The sequence below is a fragment of the Numida meleagris genome, chromosome 2, assembly GCF_002078875.1.
Source record: "Numida meleagris isolate 19003 breed g44 Domestic line chromosome 2, NumMel1.0, whole genome shotgun sequence".
In the NCBI taxonomy this organism is placed as follows: domain Eukaryota; kingdom Metazoa; phylum Chordata; class Aves; order Galliformes; family Numididae; genus Numida; species Numida meleagris.
The window spans coordinates 38,795,181-38,822,661 of NC_034410.1; the positions used below are offsets into that span (position 1 = coordinate 38,795,181).

Sequence of the window (27,481 nt, forward strand, 5' to 3'; positions counted from 1 at the left end):
GATTTATAGTGTTATAAAATGTACCAAAAGGAGGTACATGTGTATACCTATGTATAAAAACGATTATCTTTGTCCTTATATACTTTTCTTGGATCATTGAAAATATCAGACTTGGAACTAAGGCCCAAATCCTCATTAGCTGTCTTCACCTTTTAGTCATGTCACTGCACGCTGACAAACTACCTGTCAAACCTAGATGGCTGTGTGTCTCTCCATTGCTACTGCTTCTGTAGCTGGATCTTCCTTGCGCAGTAATGAGAAGAGTGTCAGTCTCTTCTTTGATACTCTTTTCTTTGAACTGTTTTCTTTTGGGAAGTACACTAGTGGTAAGGTGCATTCTCTGACTTTGGAACAGTGTATCTGCTTGGGTTAGGTCGTGTGTTTAGCTCTTGGAGGCTAAGATCGCCTTTTATGTGGTTGAGTTATTGCCAGTTCTCCTACAGGTAAGCTCCATACTGTTGGGTTGAATAGCTGGTTCCATGTCAGAGGTCAGTTTGATGCAAGCTACAAAGACAGAAAGACAAACTTGTGCTTGACATTAATGTTATGCTGTTTGGTGGTGTCTAGATCAACCTTCAGAGAAGTGCTTTTGTTGGCTGACTGAGTTGGCAGGGCAGCATCCAGCAGTTAGGAGAGACAAAGTTCTTTTTCTGAGTCCTCCCAAAAAAAGTGAGATTATGATTGCAGCCTCTTACTAAGACCACATTTGTATCTTTTATTAGATGTTAGATATGCTATTTACTGATTCTCAGTTTTCTTTCCTAGTTGATATATCCTGATTCTTCCCTTTCAGTTCTTGTTACTGCAGCAAATGAGAATGAATTCTGTAGGTATTTTTTTTAACTATCTATTCATCGATGGTGGCGATAAACGACAGATACGGTAGTTTATGTATTAGAGTATTACAGTATTATATTATTGTGACATAGTTGCATATATTGATAATAGTAGTACTTGTGTCTAATTGTAACTTTCCTATTGACTGTGTGTTCTTAATGATGTACTTCCAGAATTGCTTTGCAGTTTTGGATTATAAACCCCTCTTAGAATTGCTGTAGAGTTACATTCAACAGTAAGACTGTCAGCAGTTTGTGTAAATAAAGCTAATACTTTAAGAGGTCATGCTATATTCTCTATGCACATGTATAAATATTTTAATTGTATATGAATTATGAATATTACCCTGGGGTTACTTTCACACAGAAAATAGGTTATTTTTCAACTGCTGACATCAGAATGTGTTGTGCAGATAGCATTAGGTGCAGCACTGGAAAACAGAACTTAGTTTTGTCAAAAAGCAGCTACTGTGTATTTGGAACTAGAAACCAAAACATAGCGAGCTTTCAGATAGCCTACAGGCAGCGTTTCGATGTTTTAAAGTGTGCTTTACTTTCAGGGAAAGGTAATGGGGAAAAATTCTAACTACAGCTGTGCTAAATGGGGTTCAGAATAATAATTGCAAATTCATCTAACAGGCTTTGATTTGAGAAGGCAGTGTATTATGAGAGTTGTAGTTTTGATCTCCGTTTTCTGTAGACTGGAGAACTATACCTGTTGAGCATATTTACATGTAATATTATGAGTCAGATGAGCAGTCCAAAAAAAACCAAAAAACAATATCCAACAAAGGACAGGAAGGATAAACCTTATCAGGCAACAGGAGAAAGCAAGTTAAAGCTGAAATACGGCTCAGTGAGTAGGCATACTCTTAACAAGATCTGGTGGTCTGACTGTTCTTCATGCTTTTTTGTTGTTCTGAAAACATCAGAATGTGGTTGATGAAATCTCTAATTTTCATCCTTCTTTGGGACCAAACGATTCTAAACTTCTTTTTCAGTGTGGAGTCTAGATCTAAAGATTGTTTAAATGAAGTGTGACAAGATACAGCTTTAAGTAGTCACTGTTTTATCTGTTGCTGAGTAAAACAACATCCCTCCATGGTATTGTTCTGGTGCTTTCAGTAATGGCAACAAAAATAGTCCTTCTTTCCTGCTGCAAAATTTAATTTAATTTTGTTGCCATTGTAATTGTTTTCCATTAATTGTCTACATAGCGCTGCATAGAAAAAGAGTAGAGGAGATTCCTGCACTGAAGAGTGTTCTATTTACAGGTCTGATTGAGAGAGGAATAAAGGCTACAATAATAAAAGGTCATAAAACACTCGTGCTTTATTATAACTCCTCTGAATTTTATTTGCAACTTTTTAACACTGTCCAAAAAAAAGAAGGAAGATATCATGCTGAAAAGAGTGCTTGGAATGCGTGCTGCCTAAGATCGGAATAGATACCTTTACATGAAATGTGATCATATGACAGAAGGTGAGAAGTGTTTGGGATGAGGAATCAAAAGCTGCACAACAGGTCAGAAGATGTGAAGGGGAATGGACAAGGTGTATTAGAGCTATTCAGACAGAGCATTGGAGGTGTGAATGAGGCTTACGTTTATGGAGCAAGAAAAACAATTCAGCTGCTGCATACTAGACATATTTCAGAGGGATCTTACACAGGATTTGAAAGGAATCCAGTAAGGGGTGGTAGGTAGTTGTTTATGAGGTGATGAGTAGGACAGGAACTTGTATAAGGAATTTCGAAGATGATAATGTACACTTGGAATGGGGTAAATAGATTCTTCTGTTGAAATCCACAGTACTGGGAAGGAATTCAAAAAGTTGTAGGCATTTTTAGATAAATTTATGGTATTTAGGGTTCTGCCTTTTTACTTTTTTTCCTAAAAAGAGTTTACATTATGGTTTCTTGAAGTTTAACAGTTGGTTTCTGTTAGATATACTTAGGAAGTTTGAGAGGAATGCAGGGCTGAATTGGACTTGTAAGACTTCTCTTGTGGCCATGTTTCGTATATCTATAATATGGTTAATGTTGCAGCTTCTAGAGACTGCTTGTTCCAATACTTAGTTATTTCTTACTGTTCAGAGATTGATTTGTTTGTTTTCAAAGGCATTTTATTTTAGAATGTCCCACCTTTTCTTTGTACGTTACAAGGCATTGGTGTTCTCGGTGTCAGCTAGAGATAGGCACAGAGGAAACAAATGAATCTGTCCACTGTATGTTCCTGTGAAACAGAGTATGTTTACGTATATATGTGTGGCATTCATACTCAAACATGCGTATGTACACTATTACAGTTAGAGTATTTTTGATTTTGTTCTTGCTGAATTGCACTGTTCTTCCAGATTAAGTCTTTTAAAATACCAAGAGCCCTCGGACTACTCTTGCTGTCCTCCGATGTGCTTTCAGTATTGTCACTCAGAACGTTCAGTGGCTTGCAGAATGACTTAAAGCCTCACCAAGTATAGCATTTCTGCATGATATCAAACGTCTTAACTATATACCTACTGAATGTATGGATTTTACAAGGAGATTATTTTAAAAGCTTTGCTATGTGTTTTAAGAGGAAGTTTTTCTGTGCTTTGTATTGTGTCCTGCTCCTGATCCACAGCAACTCATCAATACCAATGTATACTTTATGAAATCTGCAGTTGAAGGAGCAGAGTTCTTATTTCTTCTGTTTGTGAAGAGAGTTGAAAAATGTTTTTTATGCAATTAAAAAAAAAAAAGCAACAGAAAACCCACCCCAAACAGAAAAAGAACCCAGCCTGCTATTGAAATGCTGATGTCCTAGTCTGAAGACCTTCAGACCTTGGACAGATTCCTGGTAGTGACCTGAATAAAAGCAGCACTTTGAATGGAATAAATAAGACAATCTGCTTATCCTAAAAAGGCAAGAAAGGTAAAAAGGAAAAAAAAAAAAAAAATTGGGGGGGGGGAACGGCCAAAGGCCTTTTCAGTAGTCATCCTGGAGAACTGTTTCTACTGTAGAGTCTTTGAGATTGCTTAGGTAAGATGGTGGAACCTAAGGTTTACGAGTTGTTTTCAGAAACACGGCAAAATGAAGACAGAAAGCACCAAAGAATGTCAGTATCACCAGGTTAAAAATGGCATTCAGATTTACAGGGAGAACTTTCAGGTTGAAGAAATGATACCCACTAAGAGTACCACCACAGTCTGCAGCTTCAAATGTTATACTTCGTTGCCCCATTACTTTTTTTCTGCTTTTGGAGTAGTAATTTTCTACAGTGAATCTGGCAGCCAAGTCAAAGTAATTCATAAAGCCAGTGATGAAAAGTACGCTTTATTTTTTCTGGTGTAAATAATCTTTGTCATTCTTCATCTGTCCTGATTTCTTCCTCTTGTTTTTTTGCTCTGTTTTCAGTGTGGTTTTCTTAATAAAGCTTCATGATGTGTATGAATTCTCCAACTTACAGAATGCCTTCTGTTCATTATTTAAGAAGCGTAACAAAAACATAGTCTAAAGATTGCTGAAGAAATTGAACTCTTCAGTATGGAAAATCTGTGTGTTGCAGGATTTACACAAACACTGATTTATCCGTGGTATAATCCTCGGTATGTTTATGGAATAATAACATCTACAAGATTGTGCCTGCTTTGTGTGCCATCCCATTTCTGACCCCTGCCAATGCAGCTTGCACAAAGGTTGAGTCCAATTACACTTTATTTCAGACGTGCAGAAAACATTCCTTCTACTTCTTTCCAGAATTAAGAGCAGCTCAGTGAGAAAGATATTTGGAAGCAAAAGTCAACATGGTAGAAGATATTTGGCGTGCTGAGCCATGGATTCAAACAGACATGTCCTTTCTGCCTGATAGGAAGTTCCAGATATAATTCTGGCAGTACGTAATGTTTACAAATGTTCTTATATTATTTTAAGGCACTGTTTTGCCTTATTACCTTAATGTAGACTTCAGCATGTGTCTAGTTAATGAAAGAAAAATTACCGCTTTTTTTTTTATAGAATCAGAGAATGTATGGTGTTCTGGGTTTTATAACCAAAGATTTTATTATTTATGTCTTAAACGGGGTAGGACCAAACTTGGAGCTTCTGTGGTGTCTTCAGTGGCTCTATCTAATATTCTAAGTTTAAAATATTTTATATTATCTACATTTGATAGTGCATCATTACTGTTGAATAGCAATACAAATGAGTCTTCGGTTCTCTGGAGGGCTTTGTAATAGAAGTGTCCTCATCTTATCCTTTTGAAAGCTATTCATGATGTAACTAATTAGGAAATAAAAAGCATCTACATTTTCATGTGGTATATATGTTTTTGCATTTTATACATTTGAAACAGCTTGAGAAAGTTTAAGTCCTTTGTGGGGAGTGAGAATGGTGTGTGAAGAGAATTTACCTCCTTTCAGCAAAAGCTGTTTTGTCAATTTATTTTGATATGCTTCTGTTCAGTAACTATGAAACAAGCAGATTTTAAATCTGAGTATTACTGTCATTCTTTTTTTATTTCAGGTAACTGTTCTGTTTGGTCTGCCATCGAGTTCATGTAAATGCTAGTTACTGACTGTGCGTAAACTTTGAGACATTCATTGCTGGGCAGAGAATACTCATTTAATTTAAACTCCCCCAAAATCATTTCTACAATTCTGTAGAAGGAAGGTATTTAAGAGAGCTGGTAACGTTTGCTTTACCCGCATTCTCCCAGCATAATAGTAAATCAGGCTAATGGTTCTGATTTCATCTTTTTCTCTTCTCATCCCGGCTCCTTAGGCGTCCATCAATACAGGAAAATATGGCATGTGATAGAACCTTTTTTTTGTTTTAAGTTAAATATGCTAGTTCCATTCTCTTCTAGATAACTACTTATTCAAACATGCATTTATTTACCTGAATTTAATTAGTATATTGCTACTGCTATGGTTAATGGAGTGCACAGTTGAAAGTTTAAATACAAAAATATGTTGTTTCATTCTATGATAGACAATGCTGGATTGGCATGACCACAGAATAAAATTATCTTCTAAGTGATAACGACTTGAGCTTGGAAAACTGTTGTGACTTTTCACAGGGAATTCTATTACTGCAGCTATCCTGGTTTCAGCTTGGACAGAGTTGATTTTCTTCATAGTGGCTGGTGTGATTCTGTGTTTTGGCTTTAGAATAAAAACAGTGTTCACAACACAGTGATGTTTTAGTTGTTGCTGAGCAAAGGATGTTTTCAGCTTCTTGTACTGCCCTGCCAGCAAGGGCGCTAGGAAAGGTACAAGTTTGCTGGAAGGGGACAGAACCACGACAACTGACCCAAACTGTCCAAAGGGATATTCCATACCGTATGGCATTATGCTGAGCTATTCAACTGGAGGAGGTTGGCTGGGGTGCTGCTGCTGCTTTGGGACCGGCAGGGTGTTGGTCAGCGGGTGGTGAGCAATTGTGCATCACTTGTTTTATAAATATATATTTATATATATCATATAAATATAAACATATATAATATATATATTATTATATTTTTTAAAAAAACTACTATTTTTGTCTTCCATTTCTGTCCCAGTAAATAGTCTTTACCTCAACCTAAGCGTTCTAGTTTTGTTTCTGATTCTCTCCCTCATCCTGCTGGGAGGAGCAAGTGAGTGAAAGGCTGTGTGATGCTGAGCTACTTGCTGGGTTAAACCACAACAGCAACCTAATTCTGATCTCATGCTCTTAATTAAGGCTTACAGTTCAGAAACAGAAACATATTTTCACTCCGATAAATAAGCTGTGGGCTCAGTGCAGAGCTGTTCATTGCAGACTTGCTATTGCTCATCTCCGTTGTCCTGACGTTTGAGCTGCGGTGGCCTGACTCGTCTGAAAACAAATTCAGCTGCCCTGATAAGGAGTGGGAGATGCATTTCACATCAAGGGTTAATTGTAACAATGATTATAGTTTCTTTATGAAGGACTGTTGTGGTCAGTGAATATACTGACGAATAAATAGACTGACCCAGCATCATTATCTGTAAAACACGGATGGCTGTGCTGCCAGTTTTTGTGAGGGTATTTGTTCTTCTGAAAAAGCTATATAGAAACTCTTGATCTCTGTGAGCGTTTGCTAAGGATTCCTTTGAGCTATTTTTTCCTCCTTGTTTCGGATTGTTTCCATGTTGCTTGGGAATCCCATTGATTTGTTAGTGCCTTCTGTAGCAATATGAACATCTGCAGGTTCTGTGCAGGTGTAGACTGGCAGGACGGTGCTCTTAGCTCACACCAAGATTTGGTGGAAAGGAAGAGAGAGACAGTCAGTGCCTTCTATGTCATTACAAAGAGGCTCAGCTGGACACAGGAGTTACCACTTGAGAATTTGAGAAGAACTGTTGGAATTGGATGCAGGTTTTTTACTTTTGTGGCTAATTACTTTCCACTTTTTTCTTTCACTGCTGTCAGCAGGCCTGGACTCTAGTTAAAGACTGAAGAGCAAATGAAACTGTTCTTCAGAGCTAGACTAATTTACTAATTTACTGTCTTATTTCCTGCTCTATTACGTTTTTTCTGTTTGTCCATAAATGCTTACTGTATGAAAGGCTGAAACCATAGTTTGTAGGGGTAAACAGGCAAATAATCCCAACAGTATAAACTTAAATTCATAAATCTGAGACTTGCAACCAACCTGCTGTACGAGAAAGCAGATGCCATGCAATAAATTAATACTAAGCTGAATAATAAAGGGCTTTGATGCAAAGAAGGTGATTTCAGACTTTCATATGCTTGTTTTCTCTTTGTTTAAGGGAGGCCCTTGCATGTGTGTTCTTTCCTTTATTCTTTTTTCGTGCACATTGAGCTTTGTTGGGTTGAGCACTCAGGCTCTGGATGGGCCGTTGTGATTAACTTACACTAAATAGGCAGCAGTAATGTGATTTGAGAATGAAAAGGATTCATTTCTTCTAAATGAGGGGAAAAAAACAAGGTTGAAGGAAATAGTTTACATAATCTGTAAACTAGTTAAGGAGCTGAATATTTATGCAGGTTGAAATTGACGCTTAGTTGCCCTCTAGGGGTTTTACATTAATACAGCATATGCTAGCTTTTGGGTGATTTTTTTCTTTCAAAATAAAGGTGAGAAGAAATCTTTGGAAAAACTTACATACTGACAAATCTGTGGTGGTGGAGGCATGTGTGTATCTGCATTCAGCAAGGAAAGCTCATTTTGTTCAGAACCCAGAAAATGGAGAAAAGATCTTTGGTCATGATTGTGCTCATAGAATATCAGATCAGTGGAGAAGCTGTGCATGGTCATCAGTCTTGGATCCCAGCCAGGAAAGGTCCCCACACAGAAGTCGAAATGCATTCCAAGGAAAAAAAAAAAAAAATGGTCCTCAGTAGACCTGGAAGACAAAAGGAAGTTGCACAGGGATGTAATGCTACTGCTGGGAAGGTCACAACAACTCTCCATTCCTGCTTGTATCCTAGCCTGAGTGCTGCTGCTGTTTGAGTTCTTGGTGCCCGCAGGCTCCAGTGCACAGGGGCCTTCTGCCACACCTGGTCGTGGCAGGGTGTGAATCACGTTTGTGGATCCCACTTGGAGAGCAGTTGGCTGAAATTGTTAGAGCTCTGTCTTCCCTTTCTCTTGTCATTATTATGGACTTCGTCATGTTGCTTAGCAAGCAGTTAACAAAAACTGAGTAGTTACTGTTTCTTTGGGTAGCATATGATATGTCATGGGAAGAGTCATCAGGCCATGGGAAGAAAATGGCTTCTAAACTAGATGAGAAAAATAAAATGGCTTTAAACTTTTAATATCTCACTTGCAGATCCATTGCTAACACGTATTTAAAGAATAACCTTTTTAAGGTTATTCTTTTTAATTTAATACTTGCTTAATACTTTCTTTAAAGTGCACTTGTATTTCTAAGTAGGGAAAGCATGTTTGTGATTTTCTTTGCTGCTTCTTTCGTAACAGTAGTGAGACTGTATTAATCTAAAACATTTTTGCATCAAAAGCAAGATACTTGGAGCAGGCAGAATAGATGGACTTAAAGAAGCAGCCTCTTCCAAACTTCAGCATGTGTGCACAGAGCTGGAGGAACACAGTGTAGTCAACTGTTGCAAGCTGAAGTATGTCCCCAAGGCATCATTATACCTAAGTCTAGATTAGTTGCATTAAGGTTCATGGTATGTCACCAATTTTTATACCATTTGCCCATTAAGCCTTACATCGAAAGTTGGTTCCTCCTTTTGAGAGACTTCCACAGCTGACAAATAATTCCTGGTGCGTTTTGTTTCACACAGCGTTTTTGTCAAAAGCTTGCTTGTAAATCCTCCCTCCTCAAGTATTTTTTTTATTGGCTTTGAAATTATAAATGTAGCTGTAGAGAAGTGGCCATGTCTCTTAGTGTCTCTGTATAATCCAGTTTAGACCCCTGACACATGCAGAATTCTTTAGCCTGGTGCAGTTTATGACAGCCAACAGCATCACAGATGCAGTTGCTTGGCTCTCTCTGCTGTATGCTTGGGTATCACGGCTTCCATCTGATGCTTCCTTGTCAAAACAAATGAATTCATGAGCAGGGCTTTGTCATTGACTCTGTTTTCATCTTCGTTTCTGGTCCATGCCCAATCTGTCTGTGCAGTCAGTGATTTCTGGAAGCCACACATCAGACCATGAGATGTATCAGGGTGTGGGTGGTGTTTGTATTTTGGGTTGTTTTCCTCCCTTCCTATGGTCGGTTTCCCTCTGTGAGTAGGAACACCTGAGGTGCTTGCCTTCTTTTTACAAGTTTTTGTTCCAGCATGGCAACTGCTCTCCAAGTAGGATTGTAATAAACTGCCTGTCTTGCACTATTCTAAACAGCATTAGCCTCATCTGTTTGGTGTAGTATCTCTGAAAAGTTTGAAGATAGCGTGCACTCCTAGCTCTGGTACAGCGTGTGCCAAGAGGGAATTCCAGAAATGGAGAATCAGCAGCAGCCTGTTCCTTTAAGGCAATAGGGAAACTCCTTGTATAGCAGCTGGCTAATTTGCCTTGGCTGCCTGAGATCAGTCAAAAGGCAGCTTAGTGAGCACCTCTTAACCTCAAAATTTGGTGTTTTACAAAGTCTGTAGCAAGTCTCATTTATAGCAGATGTGTGTAGCTGACCGTGCAGTAACCAGGCCGACTAGTGATGGAGTTGGCTTAGCATGGGAGATGCGGTCAGGAACCCTGTGAACATCTGTGTTGATCTGGGATTGCGGAGTAGCTGAGGGCTGAGCACAGCTGCAGTGTTCACAGGGAGTTTACCAGAACTCCAACAAAATAGAGTTGTGATGCTCTCTCATTTCAAACGCCCTTTGTGCAGCAGTTTCAAAGGTACAGGAAGAGTATGGCGACTGGATTATTTTCTGGTATTAAATTGTTTTTAATATTCTAGTTATCCTAGTCACCTTGCTTAAAATAAGTGCTTATGTATGGGAAGTGAGAAGTGTGCATTAAACAATTACTACCAAATTCATAAAACTGGTATATTAAATAACATCTGATCTTGCTGAACTTTGATAATCTGTTTTCTTGTCATATCATTAAAAAGTCTCTTTAAAAGCATGGTATGAATAGGGAAGCGTGAAATTCTGGCTGCCTGCCTGGTCAGCGATGCATATTCTTTTGAAAAGGAAATGACCTTGTGGCCACAATTGCAAAGGGTCTTCAGTATAAAATTCAGAATGCAGAAATACCACTAAACCTTGCTTCCACTAAAATTGTGCTTCTAGTTCTGTCATCCTTAAAAATGCTAAATAGTGCCTTATTCAGCACGAATGCTTCCCATGTCTTCACACCTGTATGCGCTCAAGACTACTAATTAAAAAAAAAAAAAAAAAAAGAAGAAAAAAGGCTCTAAACATATTCTGCAAAGCATGGTTAAGTACATGGTAGCCTATTCTGGAGATGCTGGAATGATGATTGGGACTATAGGAAGATGATAGGAAGAATCTTGACCTGTAAGGAAAGGTCACTTCCTCCTTCTAAGGAGGTTGAAGGTGAGTGTATTGATCTTCAATACTGTACCCTTGTGGGTGTTCAGCTGGCCTGCATTTTTGGCCCTATCCTGTACTCCTCTCACCCTCCAGCTGAGAGAATTCACTTTTGCTTAAAGGATATTTTGTTTCATTTGGAGAGCGGAGGGAAATAATTTTTAAAAATTGATCTTTGAACTTTGAATTAAAACTGTATTTTTGGAAATGCAGTAAATTGAACTGAGGGGGAAGAATGCATCTCTGAAAGAACACGCTGTGGGGTAGAGCTGGTGTCATGGTGGAATAACTGTGATTGCTTCCTTGGGGGTTACATAAATGACCCGCTCTGTCTCCACCGTGTGGTACAAGGACACTAGTGCTGTTCGTGCCACTCAGTGAATCTAGCTTATTTAAAAATAGATCTTTTTATTTAAATTCAGAGTTCAGCTAAGGAGTCAGTTGTTACAGGGTATGTTGTTGCTTTGAATCATCTAGTATGCTAACTTTTCAGCTGTCCCCGAGTGGCTCTGCAGCTCCTGAAGGATCTGGGAGGATGAGCAGCGGCGAGGCGACTCTGCTCTGCTCAAGCTGGATGCATTTGTTTATATAGGAGCAGGCAGTGACAGACAGTAGCCATGGGGGAACTTGCATTTGTTCCAGTTCTGCCTCTTCCAGCGTCTGGTATGGTAACGCTTGATGTCAGGGATACTTACTACAGGCTGGGAGGAAAATTAGATCAAGTCAGTCTTAAAGGAAGCAGTTGTTTAAAAACAGTGTAGTTTAACTGGGTAGCTGTGCTTGCTGGGCATGGTTTACCTGAAACCTTAAGTATAAGGCAATACTTCTACCTGACAGGAACGTTCCTAAAGCAACTATCTTTAGCAGGCAAATCATGATTTACCCACACAAACTGTTTCACAGCAATATATTTACTTTGCTTAAAAGGATTTATGTATTCTTTTTACTTTCAAGGGGAGGACAAAAAGGTTTGTTTGTCTTGATAAATCTACCTAAATAGCCCAGCAGGTTGTCATCTTTGAGCACTTAAATCTCCCTTGCCTGAGACAGCACAGTCACTGTAAAACCTTACAGAGAGTAGTTAGGCCCTTGTGATTTCTTCCATCTTTTTTTTTGTGAGGACATAACCCTCATCTCTGTAATGCTGTGCTCTGGTGTGTCGCTTAGGGGTGGGAGGAGATGTCTCCCGTGTTTCTGTGTTTGGTGTAGAATACACGTGTATTACATATATATATAAACTTGTAGTTCTGCACTACATGTAGTGTATACACTTACAGATGTGTGTATATACACATGTACATATAGATGCACTTACAGCTATGTGTGTACGTACACATATGAAAATAATGCTGACAAATGTATTAATCCAGGATGAGGGATCAGATTGGGTCAAGCTTGCACCCACTACACTAAAGTTACTGGTTGATAGTTAAGTGCACCATCTCTACCAAAGCTGTTTGAGTCAATATTCTCTTGAAATAAAGGCATGTTACTAATAAATTTTATGTCTGCAACAGTATTTTGTCAAAATTCAGCAACAGTCAGAAAAGTACTATGTGAAATTTGAAGGTGTAGCTTTTTTTTTTTTTAACCTTCTTTTCTGGCTGTGTGATTACTTAGGAAAACATTTTCCCTGGTCAAGTTTCATTTGTGCATTCAGAATTCTTATTAAACTGAAAACTAACTTTAACCTTTCCACCCCTCGTACCACCAAAGTCATTTTGATCAGACCTTGTGCGTGTTAGTACTGACACAGAAAAGCAGAACAAGAAAAGCTGACCTGTCCTTGTCCAAGCACTGGGACTAAGAGCTGCAGAAAATACCATGAGGTTGCATGTGTATTTCTGTCTTTCCAGAACTCTGATTTTAACTCAAATTACTCAAACCTGGCACATTTTTTGTTATTAAAGGATTTATATATTTTTAGTTGTACTAATTGTGCTGGCTTAAGTTACTGTGCTTGGCTGTGTCTTCGTTGGCCTTTTTGTTTAAAATAAACAATTTCCACCTTCCTTACACTTGCTGCTTTTTATTTTCATTCACTGTCTCTTAGTGCTCATTATGAAATTAAGAAGGGATTCCAGCAGTTGTCTGTGGGCTAGTGTGGGTTAATTGGTGCAGACAGTTCTTCTCTGCTGCAGCCTGGGGCATTGCCTTGCTTTGGGGTTTCTGGCTATGCCTCTGACAAACAACCACGATTCTCAGTCTGAATGCGAGCAAATTTTAGATGTCACAGCATGGATAGTGAGTCCAGTGAGAGAGGTTCCCTCAGTGCAAGCCTCTGCATCATGTGGGAATGGGCACGTGGCTTTGTCATTCACTGCTTCGTTGATTTATTTGATTCTGTGGTGCTTGTTTCTTAAACTCTTTTCATTTTTTTCCTCCCCAGAAATTCAGTCAGCAATTCAGTCTTTAATGATTGTTAGGCTCAAAAATAACAAGAGCCTTGTTGAAGTTTCTGTAACAAAAGGCAATGACATCTGTTTGGATTTAGGTGTTGGTGGAGAATCCCTATGTGCTCTACGTGTATTTTCAGAATTGACGTGGAGGTTTTTTTTTTTAAATACATAACTTTTGGGTAGCTTTAAAAACAAGGCATTGGTTTCCTTGTGTTCATTTGAAAAGCTCCTTATAGGCCTTAATTTAACAACAGAAACTCTCTTGCCAGATGACCATACCATGTAACTTATATGTATTTAAGAGATAAAAATTTCGAAGACTTCTATGTTAGGTTAAGGAAAGGTCCGTTTTTTTTTCGGTTGGTGCTTGCTGTTTTGGGTTCACCTCAGTCGTTCACACAGTGTTGTTTCCTCTGTCTGTGCAGCCAGCCTGGATTCTTGTTTTGGAGAACCATCTCTCTTACTTAACTGTACAGATCATCTCTTGGTGTTGCAACTACTGTTGATCTGCTGTCACAATGCCTCCAAGAGAGAGTAAGTGGATTATTTGAGGTGCGAGGGGAACAGGAAAACAAAACCAAACATTTCTGATCTACTCAGAGTGCCTTCGTGCCTTCGTGCCTTCTGCTTTGTCCTGTTGCAGCTACGCCAAAGAATTGTCAGGGAGAGAGTGGCTGTACAGGCAGGTCTTCCACATCCAGCCAAGGGATACTTTGAGGCCAATTAATTTTTGCAGCAGGATTTTGAAAACTTGCTAATGAAAAAGGCATCTGTGGTATGACAAATAACCACAGTTGCAGTAGTTGTGACTTCAACAGTTGCGACTCAGTAGCTGAGGCACTGACTGAAGCAAGCCAGGGGCAGATAGATGTTGTAGGAATTCAAGCTAGCGTATGCCTTTTTGGTACTGGAGTGGTTTTTTCCCTCTTTCTTCCTCCCCTTATCTTGGTCTGAACTGACAAGTTTCCTACTGTGCAAGTGATTGTAAGTGTTTTGAAAGGCATGTGAGAAGTTTTTGCTTCAAGGTATAAGCCTAAGTTACAGTTGATAGGGGTTAGGAGCAAACTTCACTCGAGGAAATGCTATTCCATAATGTAGACTTTCTGGCACTTTTTTTTTTTCCCCCTGTAGCAGCTGTTACTGACTTCTGAGAAAGATGGTATGCAGGACAAGTGGGCCCTTCGTCTGATCCAGTATGTCATTTTCTCATCTTTAATTGTAAACGTCCCCTAAAGCAAAGTCTTCAGCTTTGTTTCTAGGATATTGCTAACACATCTTCTTTACCCCAGGGCAATGTGTTTAGAGAAACAGTTTCTAATCTGGGGGAAAATACTTGCCCTCTGTGTTTCACCAGTTGTGCTATCTGCCTTCACGGCAGTTCTCTTTTGCCGTGTGTTTACTTCTTAATCACAAGATGTGCAACTTCTCAACATTTCCTAGCAAAGGTAAGCTGTAATGTACTGGAGGATCCTGTTTGCACTGTATAATTTAAGGCAGAGCTGGTGTTTTCCATAGTGAGCACTGTGAAGATTGGTCAGGAGTGATCATTCACATGGTCAGTTTTGCTTTTCTGAAATGCCTGGCTCCCTGCAGTCACGTCTCCTACCCAGTCCTGCAGCGTGTGCTACTATTGATGGATCGTCTGCCCCAGTATAGAGTTGGCAGCATGCTGGAGCTATAAGAACTGAAACGGAGCAGGTTTTTGGGGAGGTGGTGATGAGCAGGATAGCAGAAAGTGTATTTTATATCAAACATTTGTGGAGACATAGTATTTGATCTGATAACAGAGGTTCACTTGAAAGAATCAAGGTTATTTTATGTCAATTTTCTCTTTGCCCTATGTAAGATGCATTTAATTATTTCTTGCTATCTCCCTCTATTCAAATTAATCTGATTCTTATATATATTGTTGCTCAAATTACAATAATTCTTTAATCAGCTGTGTTAGGCATGCTGTAGTAGACTAGAACAGGAAAGCTACTCCTAGAATACTGACGATGCACATATTTTATTTGTTATTGTAATTTAAAAGTAAAATCATAAATATTGATTTCTACTTGACTGGAGAGATGATTTACTTTGAATATCAGGCTGATCTTAATCAGGTGAGAATTAATTGAGTTGGAGTTATTAGATATTCAGTGATGTTAACTGAACCATGATCAATCTACAGAGAAGCTTTCTTTTGTACTGCGTTAGAAATATCAAATAGCTTGTACTCTACTATGTAAAGCAATCTCTTCATGTTCATCCTACTTCTTCCTCTGGCTCATTAAATACACCAGTAATCTATTCTGTGCATACTGAGTAATCTTCAAAGTAACAAGCTAATAAATCACAATTTAATACAAAATTAAAAGCATAACAACTTCACCATAGAATGCTGCTGATGAAGTTTTGTCATTTTAATGTTTACTGTAGACATTTCACAAACATATTTAAAATTTTGTCCTTATTTACGTTGTAGCAGAACTGTTTCCTTCTCTTTCTACCACGGACTCCCAAATCCCCCTTGTTACTTGGACACCTTTTCTCCTCTCGGTGGTAAAGCTCAAGGACTGAACCATTCTGATCTTGGGCATAACTATGCCGATCTTTTTCACAGGGGAAGAGACCTACCCCAGGAATAGAACATAAGCCTGGTCTGGATCATGATACAAGCTTTTTTTTTAAAAAAAATATATTTTAAGAGTGTGATAACAGTATCATAAGTGTTGAGAAAATATAAATGGTGAGATAACACCTCTGTAGGACTTTCTCTTAAGTAGTAAAATTGTAAAATCTTTAAATAAACTAGAGCCAGACCCCAGAGGATCAATTTATCTCTATAATGCAGAATATTTTATTTATTTTATGTACAAGAACATCTGCTAGAGAGATACATAATGATAATTGATAAATGGCCGTTCTGAATTTATTCTCATTGCACAACACTTTGCAATATGAGTGAATGGGCATTGTTACAAGTCTGCAAAAAACGGGCTTTCAAAAATGGCCTTCATATGACAGTTCATACAGTTAAAAAAAAAAAAAAAAAATGATGATCCCTCTGTTTTATTTTCAGCGCAGTTTCCACACTGCTCACTGTCTGGAGATGTCACGGGTTTTGTTCTTTTCTTACTTTGTGCATGGAAAGACTTTAATGTTTACCTAAAGATTATCTGCTTTTTTTTTTTTTGAACTATTTAAAGTCTAAATAAATAAATAAAAAATACTATGTTAAGAAATCCCCAACAAATATAATGTGTTACCCTTAACATCATAGAAGATCAAAACTTTCTGATTATTTTTAATGCTTGGGACTGAGCATTGATTTTTTTTTTTTTTCCTGTTAAGTCTTTATATGTAACTGAAACTTTTGCTACAGTCTGACTCAGATTGTGCCAGCTCATTTTGCATGCAGCACAGGGAAGAGATTTGTCTACCTTTATTTGAGGCTGAAGGGGTTGTTGATTGGCTGCATAAAAAAACAATTGCATTTTAAAAATTGTGCTTTATTTTTGTGGTCCACTGTTTATGTATCTGCAGACACTGTGATTAAGAATGTTAAATTTAACCTTTAATCTGGTTTAATGGTGTGGAAGAAAATCATCTTTATGTTGCAGAGCTGGGACAAGTTGTGCAAGATGTTGATTTGTCCTTTGAGTTAAAATCCTCAAAGTTTTTATTCTCATCATATAGAAGCAAATGTTTCTTGAACCTATAAATATGTTCTAAGATTAATTGAGAGTACTGCCCATTTTTTTGTTTTTCTTTTTTGTTAAATTATGAATTGTATGCCCCAGGACAGGTGCCGGTGGACTTCTACCAACTTTGTTGTAACTAACTTTCTCGTAACGTATCTGATCTTTTAAAGTTTGAAAATCATGTCTTTAATGTGGCAGGTATTGCATATGCATCTGTAACTGCTGGAATTCATGGGAAAATCACTTATCCAGTCTGTCTTCGGTCTGATATAAATGATAATTAGTCAGTTTCACTTCAATTTCCATCAGTTTCCCATATTATCTTGTAGTCAAGCAATAGAACAGAACTAGAGGATGGGAAACTACTCAAAAATACTAAAGAAAAGAATTCTTTTTAAATACTAACTATTTTTAGCAATGATTTATATGGAATGTAAGGATCTTTGTATATAAAGTTATTTACTGTCTCAATCTATCAAACTATGATAAAAAGAGCGCTCTGTAACTTAAAGCAATTCTTAACCATCAAGGTACTAAATAATAGCCAGACTTCCAAGAATAGTTCTTGATACTTCGAGATTTTTTTGTATAATTCTGTTTAGAAGTTACTGGCAAAATAGAATTTCATTTAAAAATAATTTTTAAAAAATCACTTATGTCCAGGCAGCTTTAGCAGCATTTTAAAAGGTTTCAAACACTTTAGCAGAGTTTTAAAATCTCCTTCGTCCATTGTCCTGCTACTTTACATCTGCCAGGTCCTACAAGGTGCTGTTTTTCCCTAGTTCTCTGTGCTCTGCTTTCTGAAGCAGATGAAGTTGGGATAGAGAGCTGGAATACTGAAATACTGCTCATCGATCGTGGCATTTGAGGGTCTGGAGGCGTGGGCTGCTGGGGATGGAACTGGGAATTTTCCCCATAGTCCCCCACTGCTCTCTGTCCATTCAGGGCTCAGCCCAGGCGTTGGCCACCTGGCCCTCATGTATGTCCCCGAAAGTCATAGGATCTGAATGCTCCTCCCATTATAGGTAGATCACCTTTGCGCCCAAAACTTATCTTGGGTTTGCTTTGCAATGAAAGTGCAAAGTTTTCTTTGGGAGAGAGTGGAAAAAGGGGAAATATGGACTTACATCAGTGATGAAGTGTTCAGTGAACAGCTGTGTCCCCAGGAAGAGTTGCTTGCCAAGCCTACCTCCCCTTAGGCACAGACCATTTGCACTGAGAAGAGCCTGTGCTTGAATTGCTTGAGCTCCTGCATTCTGCTGGTGAATGTAGGTGTTTGATTTCTCTTTTGCACAGATCGCTCTCAGTGTCTGCTTCTCATTGGTCTTTGGTCCTAACCTATTCTAGATATTATGTCATGAACCATAACTTGCCAGATACTGCACTGCTACTGGCTTGAGGCAGAGTGGCTGGCTGCATGAAGGAAAATGTGGCAATAGTCAACAGCTGACCAAGTGTGAGCCAGCATAATGCCCAGGTGGCCAAGAAGGCCTATGGCATGCTGGTTTGCATCAGAAATAATGTAGTCAGCAGGAGCAGGGAGGTGATTGTCCCCCTGTAGTTCGCTCTGGTGAGGCTGCGCCTTGAGTGCTGTGTTCAGTTTTTGGCCCATCACTGAAGGAAGGACATTGAGGCCCTGGAGCATGTCCAGGGAAGGGCAGTGAAGCTGTGAAGGGTCTGGAGCACAGGCCTTATGGGGAGTGGCTGAGGGAACTGTGATTGTTCAGTCTGGAGAAGAGGAGGCTCAAGGGAGACCTCATTGCTCTCTGCAGCTGCCTGAAAGGAGGCTGTGGTGAGATGGGGGTCGGCCTCTTCTCCCAGGTAACAGCGATAGGACTAGAAGGTTCTGAAGGTGTTCAAGAAATGTGTAGATGTGGCACTGAGGGACATAGCGTGCATGGTCGTGATGGGCTGATGGTTCAACTTAGTGATCACAGCTAATTTCCATTATACATTATAGGCACCTGCAGGATCTGTCCTTAACCTGTGCATAGAGGGTTCAGTGTGGACACATGTGCATACCATGGTAGAGCCTTACCAGGGTCCATTTTGTGGAGCAAAAAGGAAAACAAGCTTGTTTTTCCCCTCTAGTAAGGCATCTTCTTTCCATCTCTCATTTCATTCAATACGTTTTGTGTCCTGTTCTGCTCCTTAGCAGAACACCGCCAACTTTGAAACAATATCTGTCTTTATTTTTCATCTCTTTGTAGCTCAATTTTAGTACAGCTGCACTGCAACTAAAAGTTAAAACACCCCAATTCCTAAATACAGCTGAAAACTCTTGTTTGTTTGAAACATATTCTATTTCTTTGCTTTGTTACAAGCTGCACTGAATTTGCAGATAACCTAAATTAGCATCTAGTTTCACTGCTGCCTGAGGTTTCTATTGTGGTAGATTGCTGCTTGCATGCAGGAAGAAAACATTGTTTCTCTGCACAAGCTTGCGAAGTCATGGAAAGCCATTTGCCGAAGTGGTAAAAATGGGATCATGCGTAAGATTTTTAGGAGGTCAGGTTAGCAGAATGCTCTGAAAGAGCAGTTGTTCTTTGTATCACATGCAGCGGTGTCAGGAAGTAGGCTCATTTGGAGCACGAGGTTGGCATCCCTGTAGGTCTGAGTTCTGCTCGTGGCTGTTAACATGTCCAACTGCAGTGAGTTTGTCATTAGGTCCTATGCTATCTGCTCCCTTTGTCATATGTTGTGCACCCCAAAGTTGTGGTCTACAGTGCAGACATTGCTCGAGTGAGGAATGTCTTCGTTGTCAGATTACAGAGATGGAGATGAGTTATTGGTTTGAGATGGTATCTGGAACCACTGCGTACAGTAGCATTAACACTCTTTGTGCTGATAATAGTGAGATATTTTGGTCAACGAAAGAATTGTGAGCAAGACAGCATAATTAAAACAACATTCTTCAGAATCCGGCAAGGATTCTGTGAACCACAGTCCTTACATGGCTGCTAAAGGGACTTTGAAGCGCTGGAAATAAGAGGAGAAGAGGGCTAACTAAGCTTTATGTGCTCATGTGGGAATGGCTGATAGCTTTCAAAGTGCTCCTTCTTTGCCTCTGTTGTTGCGCATCTGTGGAATGGGTGCTGGAAGCAGTGTTACTACTTGGTAGCGATGCTTCCTGCTTGCCTGGCCATAGCTGCACGCGGGGCTCCTGAAGGCAGGCAGTGCTTGCAGTTGCAGCTCAGGTTCTGTTCACCGGGACATTGCGCCTGTAGCCAATCAAGACGGGTGAGCTAACAAGTGAGAGGGACCTCCTGTTGTCTACAGTGTTTTTTTTACTTCACAGCTTCCAGAAGGAATGATTACTACAGAAAAACTGCACAGCACTTAGGGCAGTGCCTGTGGAGAGTAGAAATCAAACTGGTCACTAGATGAACCGTAAGCTTTCAGAGGCTTCTGATGTTTTGCAGAAAAACAGGACATTTTTAGAAATGTGATAATAGGTATGAATTTTCTGAGATGCTGATGTAGGGACATTAAGTGTAAGCACTCCAGGAAACAAAAGAAAAAACGGTCACCTGTAAAAGCTGAAGAACATTTTGGTAATCTAATAGTATGCTTCTGATATTGCTCTGAGCTTACGCTGCTTCCTAAGCTTTAGCTATTCAGAGTATCCTCAAAGCTGTGCACGTGCATTTGGATGATCTGAGGTCTGGAGCTAAACCACACATCAAATGAGAGCTGAGAAATCGAGCCTGGTTGTTAATATGTACCTTTGAGCACAAGTTACTGTGTCTTTCCAACTAGTAATTAACTAGTTAATTTAATTGCAGTTTTTTGGTGTACTGTCATCTAGTACGTTTTCAAGTGGAACACAGCTGTAGAACCAGCATATAATGTTAGGAGCTGTGTGTGTTCAAGTGTTCACCAGTAATTCAAAATGAGTAAGATGTCAATTATTTGCAACATTTTGCAAAGATGAACTTAAGTTTGGCAGGATAACAACACACCACTGTCATCAACACTTTGAGCAGGCAAAGTGTTATGGATCTTTTTTTTTTTTCTTGTAGGTTAATTATCAAAAGCCTCCTATAGCCATGGGCAGGCAGATTTGCCTTCCCTGGGTTTGCTTGCCACTGCTGGGTCACTTTCAAGTCATCAGTGTCCATGATGCTAGGAGGTGCACTTTGACCCACTGACCTCATAGGTAGCTTAATGCCTATTTTAGAGGGGAAAAGACAAAGATCTGAGCAAAAGATAGGATTTTATCTTGCTGTTTTTCATAGGCAGTAATCTGTCTTTTCTTGTTTATCTATCTAAGTAAGTTTTGATTTACAGAATCGTAGAGGATCAACAGGATCAACTAGGCAAATACGAAACCTCAGCTAAATGTCTAGAAAATATAGAAAGGCAAATACAGGGCTACACTACAGTTTTACAGTCAGGTACATATTTTCACGTGGTTGATAACTTGCAGGTGTTGGAGGGCTCTTGATTTCCAGCACAACTTGAGAAGGTGTATATATACACACTGTTGAAAGAATGGCAGTGATACCTATCTGATTGTCGTGGTTTAGCCCTGGCAGCAGCTCAGCACCATGCAGCCATTCGCTCACTCTCCCCAGGTGGTGTGGGGAAGAGAATCTGAAGATGTGAGAACTTCTGGGTTGAGAGAAGGGCGGTTCACTAGGTAAAGCAAAAGCTGTGTATGCAAGCAAAGCAAAGCAAGGAAATAATTAGCTATATCCCATTGGCAGGCAGGAGTTCTGCCACTTCTAGGAAAGCAGGGCTCCTCACACCTAATGGTGGTTGCTTGGGAAGACAAACACCATCATTCCCAACGTCCCTCCTTCCTGCTTCTTTACCCTTAGCTATTGTCGCTGAGCATGGCACCATGTGCTATGGGACATCCCTTTGGTCAGCCCAAGTCAGCGGTCCTGGCTGTGTCCCCTCCCAGCTGCTTGTGCACCCCCAGGCCTTCACTGGCAGCTCAGCAGGAGGAGCCAAAAGTCCCTGGCTCTGCGAGCACTGCTCTGCAACAGCCAATACATCCCTCTGTTACCACCACTACTTTCATCAAGAATCTAAAACACAGCATCAAGTGAGCCTATGTGGTGAAAATTAACTCAATCCCAGCCAAAACCCACGAAACTGATCAATGTGCACAAAAAGTGGAATATTCTAGTTTGAAAAGATGAAATGCAAGTTTTTTGACAAAAAAGGAAGAGCAATGCATTGTGCATATATATACACATTAGGTAGAGTATTTGTATCCACAGCGTATGTAAACACAGTCTAAATATATATTGAGTATAGATGCAGTTTACCCTTTGCATTAAGTTTTGATGTTACTGGATTATCTGTAAGTTTTACTGAAGATGTTTGAGAGTAACAGTTTTTGTATAACCTAAATTTGTTGCATTTTAAATTGTTACCGGGCAAACCTTGGATATGAAGAAATAGGTGGAATTCTGGAAAGGACTTTGTTCTTGATTTGGTTGCTGGTTGATGTTGGACTTTATCTCTCTACTTTTCTTTTTCCACCTGTTAAATGCAGATAGTTGCTAAGTTAGGGTCCTCATAAGAAAATAGTTTGAAATCTCCTACTATGGAATAACAGCTAATTATTATCTAGTTTATTATTTAGTGAAACATCTGTACAGGATGCTGGTAAGAAGACGTAAATTGAGTTACTCAATCTTCATTGTCATTGAAGAGGAAATGCTAGCAACCCTGGCTTGCCTAATTCTTCATGCTTCCTTGTTTTGCCGTGGTAGCCCTGAATAGTCAATATGAAAAGCAGTGTAAGAATCATGGATTCTTACACACTCATGCTCTGCAAGAGTAGCTACATAAATGTGTTAGTATTAGCCACAGCAGTGTGTGCGCACATTATATGATATTAGGGAAGAATCCTAATTAAAATCTTGTTGCTAAACAAGCCACAAAGACCTTATAAACAGTATGAGGCTCCAGGCCAACTATAGCTATGTTAATAATAAATCAGGTCTGATTTGTGCGTTTATTTTTACCTTTTCCTGCGGAAAAGCATACACACGGGGATTTTTATTTTTTTTACTGTCATTTTTCTAATTCTAACATTTTTGTTTTTTTCTGTAGCCTTTACTAAATGTTGCAAAGAAACCGGTTTTCTTATGGTGGTGAAGTGTCGGCAAGAGAACACAGCACTGAAAGATTGCCTCGTTGGCTAGTAAGTCCCTTGTGAGCTTTTGTTTTGCTCCATGTTTTTGGCTGCACTAATGTAGAATTGAACAGAAACATTAATTTTTCTAATAAGGACTTTGCTAACCTTGTGACTGATGGTTTTTTCTAAAAATTATGTCTTCACTTTAGAAGAAAGGATGGTGGTCGGGGCTCTACCTGACAGGACTTAATTTCATTAATAAAACTGTCCTACAGCTAAAAAGGCTTTCTTGCACTTAAATGGTGGTAAGGGATCCACAGTCTCAGCCCCTGTACTCAGTGTGCTGAATTAATTATTTGAGGATGTGGGTGAACAGTAAAAGCACCTTCATATTCTGTTACAGAGACAGGATAAGTTCATTCTGGTTTTGCTTCTTGAACTGTCTTTCAATACTTAGTCTTTACTCAGAAAGCATCTAGCTGCCGTGATCTGCAGTAGGAAATGGTTAGAGAGATTGACGTGATGCCACGATAGATTGAACCGTCTCTTTTTGAAGTCTAATATGCTCCCACAGTACCACTATGCTGAAGTTATTATTGAATTTCTTAGTGTGGAGTTGGTGTTCTCTGAGCTTGATGTGGGTGGGGGTGGTTTGGGTTGAAATAGAACATGTGTTGTACCCTGTTAAACCAGAGGTTAATGTTAAATGCCTTTAATGTAGTGATAGGTGGTGTCAGGTGTTTGAGAACTGATGAAAAAAGGTGCAGCTACAGAAGACTTCTAGCCTAACTGCAGTGGGAACTCACAAGTTATTCCGTTCTATTTGTCTGTAACTCCATACCTTAAATTCTACCTTTTTAAAAAACAATAACCAGACAGCACATAAAATATGCACTATGGAAAAATACTTAGAGCTTCAATAATTATACTTAAAATTGCAAGTAAGCTGAATTAAAATTAATGATCAAGGTACTATGAGTACTGCTCTGAAAGTAATGCCTCCTAATCTATTATGATGGCCCACAAGGTCAGAGGCAGGTGGTGGTGGTACGGCTGTAGAGGCTGAACCTTCCCACCAACATTCCATTACATGTTGTCGCTGCGTGACAGATGGCAGCAGAGGGGCAGGCTGACGGAATGGAAGTGCGTAGGAAACAAAGTTGTGGAACTGAATTCCTCTGTGCAGAAAAAAATAAATAGCACCCATTGACATTCATAGTTCCAGAGACCAAACAGAGGATGCGAGTGCAGGGAGGCAGGGGGTGGTGTGTCTCAGCAGTGGTGACAGCGATGTGAAAGACAAGCCACATTCTAGATGGCCACGCACTGTGAAATTAAGAGCATCTCGATCAACTCATCCACGTGAATCACGACCAGAGAATTGCGTACGGAGCTGAATACCTGTTTCAATGCATTGGAAATGGTGGTGTCAACACTGGAATATCATTGGAAAGTTTGCACCAGGTGGGTCTTACAAATGCTCACATAGGAAGAACACCATAAGCAAGTTTATCAGGACCAACTGAACCAATATGAGGCTGAAGGTGACAGTTTCCTGGATTACATCATTACCAGTGATCAGATGTGGTTACCACCATTATGAGCGGGAGTCAAAACAGCAGTTCATGGAGTGGCAATGTGTAAATTCCCCATCAAAGAAAAAGCTCAAGACGCAGTTAGTAAAGTGATGTGCATTGTCTTCTAGGATAAGAAAGGGATGATCCTTCTGGTCAGTCCAGGTTCCAGGAAATCCATCAGCTCTGACTGCTACACTGCCACACTGTCTAAGCTGAAGGCTTGAACCTTCAGAGTCAGGCCAGAGAAGAAGACAGTCTTTCTCTTGCAGCATGATAATGCCAAGTCCCATACCAGTTTGAAGACTGTGGAGCACATGCCAGTCTTGGCTGGATTATCCTACCACACTCACCATAGTCTGGATATGGCATCTTCTGACTCCCGTCTGTTTGGGCTGATGAAAGATGGACTGCATGGGCAACATCTTCCTAGGAATGACGGCATCATAGCATATGTGAAACAGTGCAGATTTTTACAAGTATGAAATGCAGGCTCTTGTTCATAGGTGGCTAATACGCATAGCTAACAGAGGTGACTATGTTGCAAGATAGTGTTTTGCAGCTTAAAATTTTCTCTATCAAATAGTGTTAATTTTGCTCTTTGTATCTGTAGTAAATAGATAAATAGGAGACATTACTTTTGGAGCTACCTACGTACATGTTTAGTATTCAAGATACAAACATGAAATTGTTCCCATGAAATTCATGGTAGGTTCTCAGGTGCATAAAGATCAATGCTCTCCAGAGATTCTTATACTGAGGAACCTAACTGCGCATAAGGAAGAATAATGTGGCTCTACTGAATTAGTATTTCCCTTTCTCTGCTTTCCCCTTTAGGTTTTCACTGCACAGGCCTTAAGAACTATGCCTCAAGAGTGAGTGTTCTCAGAAGAGAATGTAGACCAATTCAGTATTTAGAGTTTAAGAAGATAACTGTGGGTGGGAATGAAGATCAATTTTGAGTGCTGTTCATACAGTATCTATTCTATAGTCCAAGATGTAAAATAATAATGTTTGTCTTTCTTGTAGCTATACTGATCCATCATTTTATGAAGAATGCAAAGCAGAATATTTGAAGCAGAGAGAAGAATACAGAGCAACTGGAATTAAGAAAAAAAGGCAAAAGATTACTTCAAATGTATAGTTAAAATTTAAAATGAACTGTTGCAGTTTTATATTCAACTTAATGATTTGACTTGATTTAAACAGACTTCTTAGATCATTGGTATCTCTTTGAATGAAATCGAGCAGAAAGTCAGTAAATGAAATGTATGGTAAAGAGAAATCTCTGAAGCTGAAGGTCACCATTTCTCATTTTCTGTACTTAGAGTTATAATGCATGCAATTTCTCTTGCAAACCATGACAGCAAAGGCCTGTTCCTCCATCTGGACTTGAGATTTTGTTACCAGTTAACAAACAGCCTTTTGAAATTTAAAGCTTGTATCTAGTTATATGTGGCAGGCTTCACAAAAAATTAGGGGTGAATAAATGTAAGCTCTATTAACAAATTATAAATTGGGATATACTAAAACTGGTCTCTTTTTCACCTGAAGCTGAGGGTATATGGAAATGTTTTTGATGCTCTTGCTAGAAGGGTGGCAAATGCAGAAAAGAAGAGCGTCTTGGACCAATTTTCTTTATCTTTTTCATGAAAACACTGAGTTGTAAGAGCTCAATATTGCTTCTACCTGCTCTGTGACTTACCATTTGAGTCTGTAATACCAGAAGAGATGGATGCTTCATGCCCTTGTGTGGCACAACTACCTGCTTCAGCTCCAGAGGAGAACTCAAGAGTTGTCCCATCTGGACTTTCCTTGAGAATGGAAAGAGGCACAATGGGGGCAAGAAATCATTGAGAGGAATACCTTCACCCCACTGTCATTTTTTCAGCATGAAGATGACTATATACCCATCCACACTTCAGGAGCGACCACACTTGTGAAATGATTATGGATGATTAAACAGCTGAACTACATACTTAAGATGCAGGTCAGTTTTTAAACATCAATTAATGCTTACAGTTAGTTTCTACAACAGCAAGTCCCTTTATGAAAAGGGGCACGCAAAGGATTTTTTGCATACAGATACTTGAAGCTACATAACTGTAGAACTCTAAAAAGTGCAGTTATTAATCTATAAAACTCTTCATATTACTGTTTTGGGATACATTCTGTATACCTGAAATAAGAAATTTCTTTGAGTGTGGAAAGGCTACAGGAGATATTTGTTCACATGGTAACCTTCATGTCATGATATAAAAAATGAAATAAAATCTTCAGCGTAAGTAATAAAATTTGCAACGTTTGCATTTAACTTAAGTACTGTTTCACCACAAAACTAGTACTGCTATCAAGTTATTCAAATGGGAAATTCAAATCAGACTTGGAGATAGATATACATGAGCTAAATTTAACTTTGAAGGTTACTCCTTGCTTTTGCTCTGTGTGTTGCAATGGAATAATCAGTAATATTACTTCTGCTATTAGGCAGCATGGCGTCTGGAAGATTAGGGAATGCTTGAGAAAGACAGGCCAGAAGATGTATAGCATTCTAGGTTAGTAGGCAAACTTAAGGGGTGCTCAGCTATTTAACTAGCCAACTTAAATTAGATTTCCTACACACATACTTGCTTTTGTCTCATCAGTTAAAGCATTTTGGAAAACAAACAAAATAATACTTAATGTCAATGTCAAGTAATAGAAAATAGATTTTATTTTCCCCCCAGATGTACTTAAATAGAGGAAAAGAAAGGTAGATGATTTAAAAAAAAAATTTTTTTTCATGACAGAAACTGTTCTTTCACTGTGAAAATTTGCTACGCTTAGAAGTCTCCGGAGAGAGAGTCTGTGCATTTGTCTTTTCTATGAAAGGCTCTTACAGAGGTTGGTGCTGTTAGAGGCAGTGTGGTGCACTGCCCG

The 27,481-nt window shown here is 39.2% G+C and overlaps 1 protein-coding gene across 2 annotated transcripts in view; it reads left to right on the forward strand.

Annotated features, from left to right (window-relative positions):
* CMC1 (C-X9-C motif containing 1) overlaps positions 1 to 26,881 on the forward strand; it is a 44,921-nt gene extending 18,040 nt beyond the window's left edge. For both annotated transcript variants that reach the window (XM_021386267.1, XM_021386268.1), the window contains exons 3-4: positions 22,964 to 23,054; positions 25,592 to 26,881. In XM_021386267.1, coding sequence (XP_021241942.1) covers positions 22,964 to 23,054; positions 25,592 to 25,706 — 206 coding nt within the window. In that variant the 3' untranslated portion in view covers positions 25,707 to 26,881. The remainder of the gene's footprint in view (positions 1 to 22,963; positions 23,055 to 25,591) is intronic.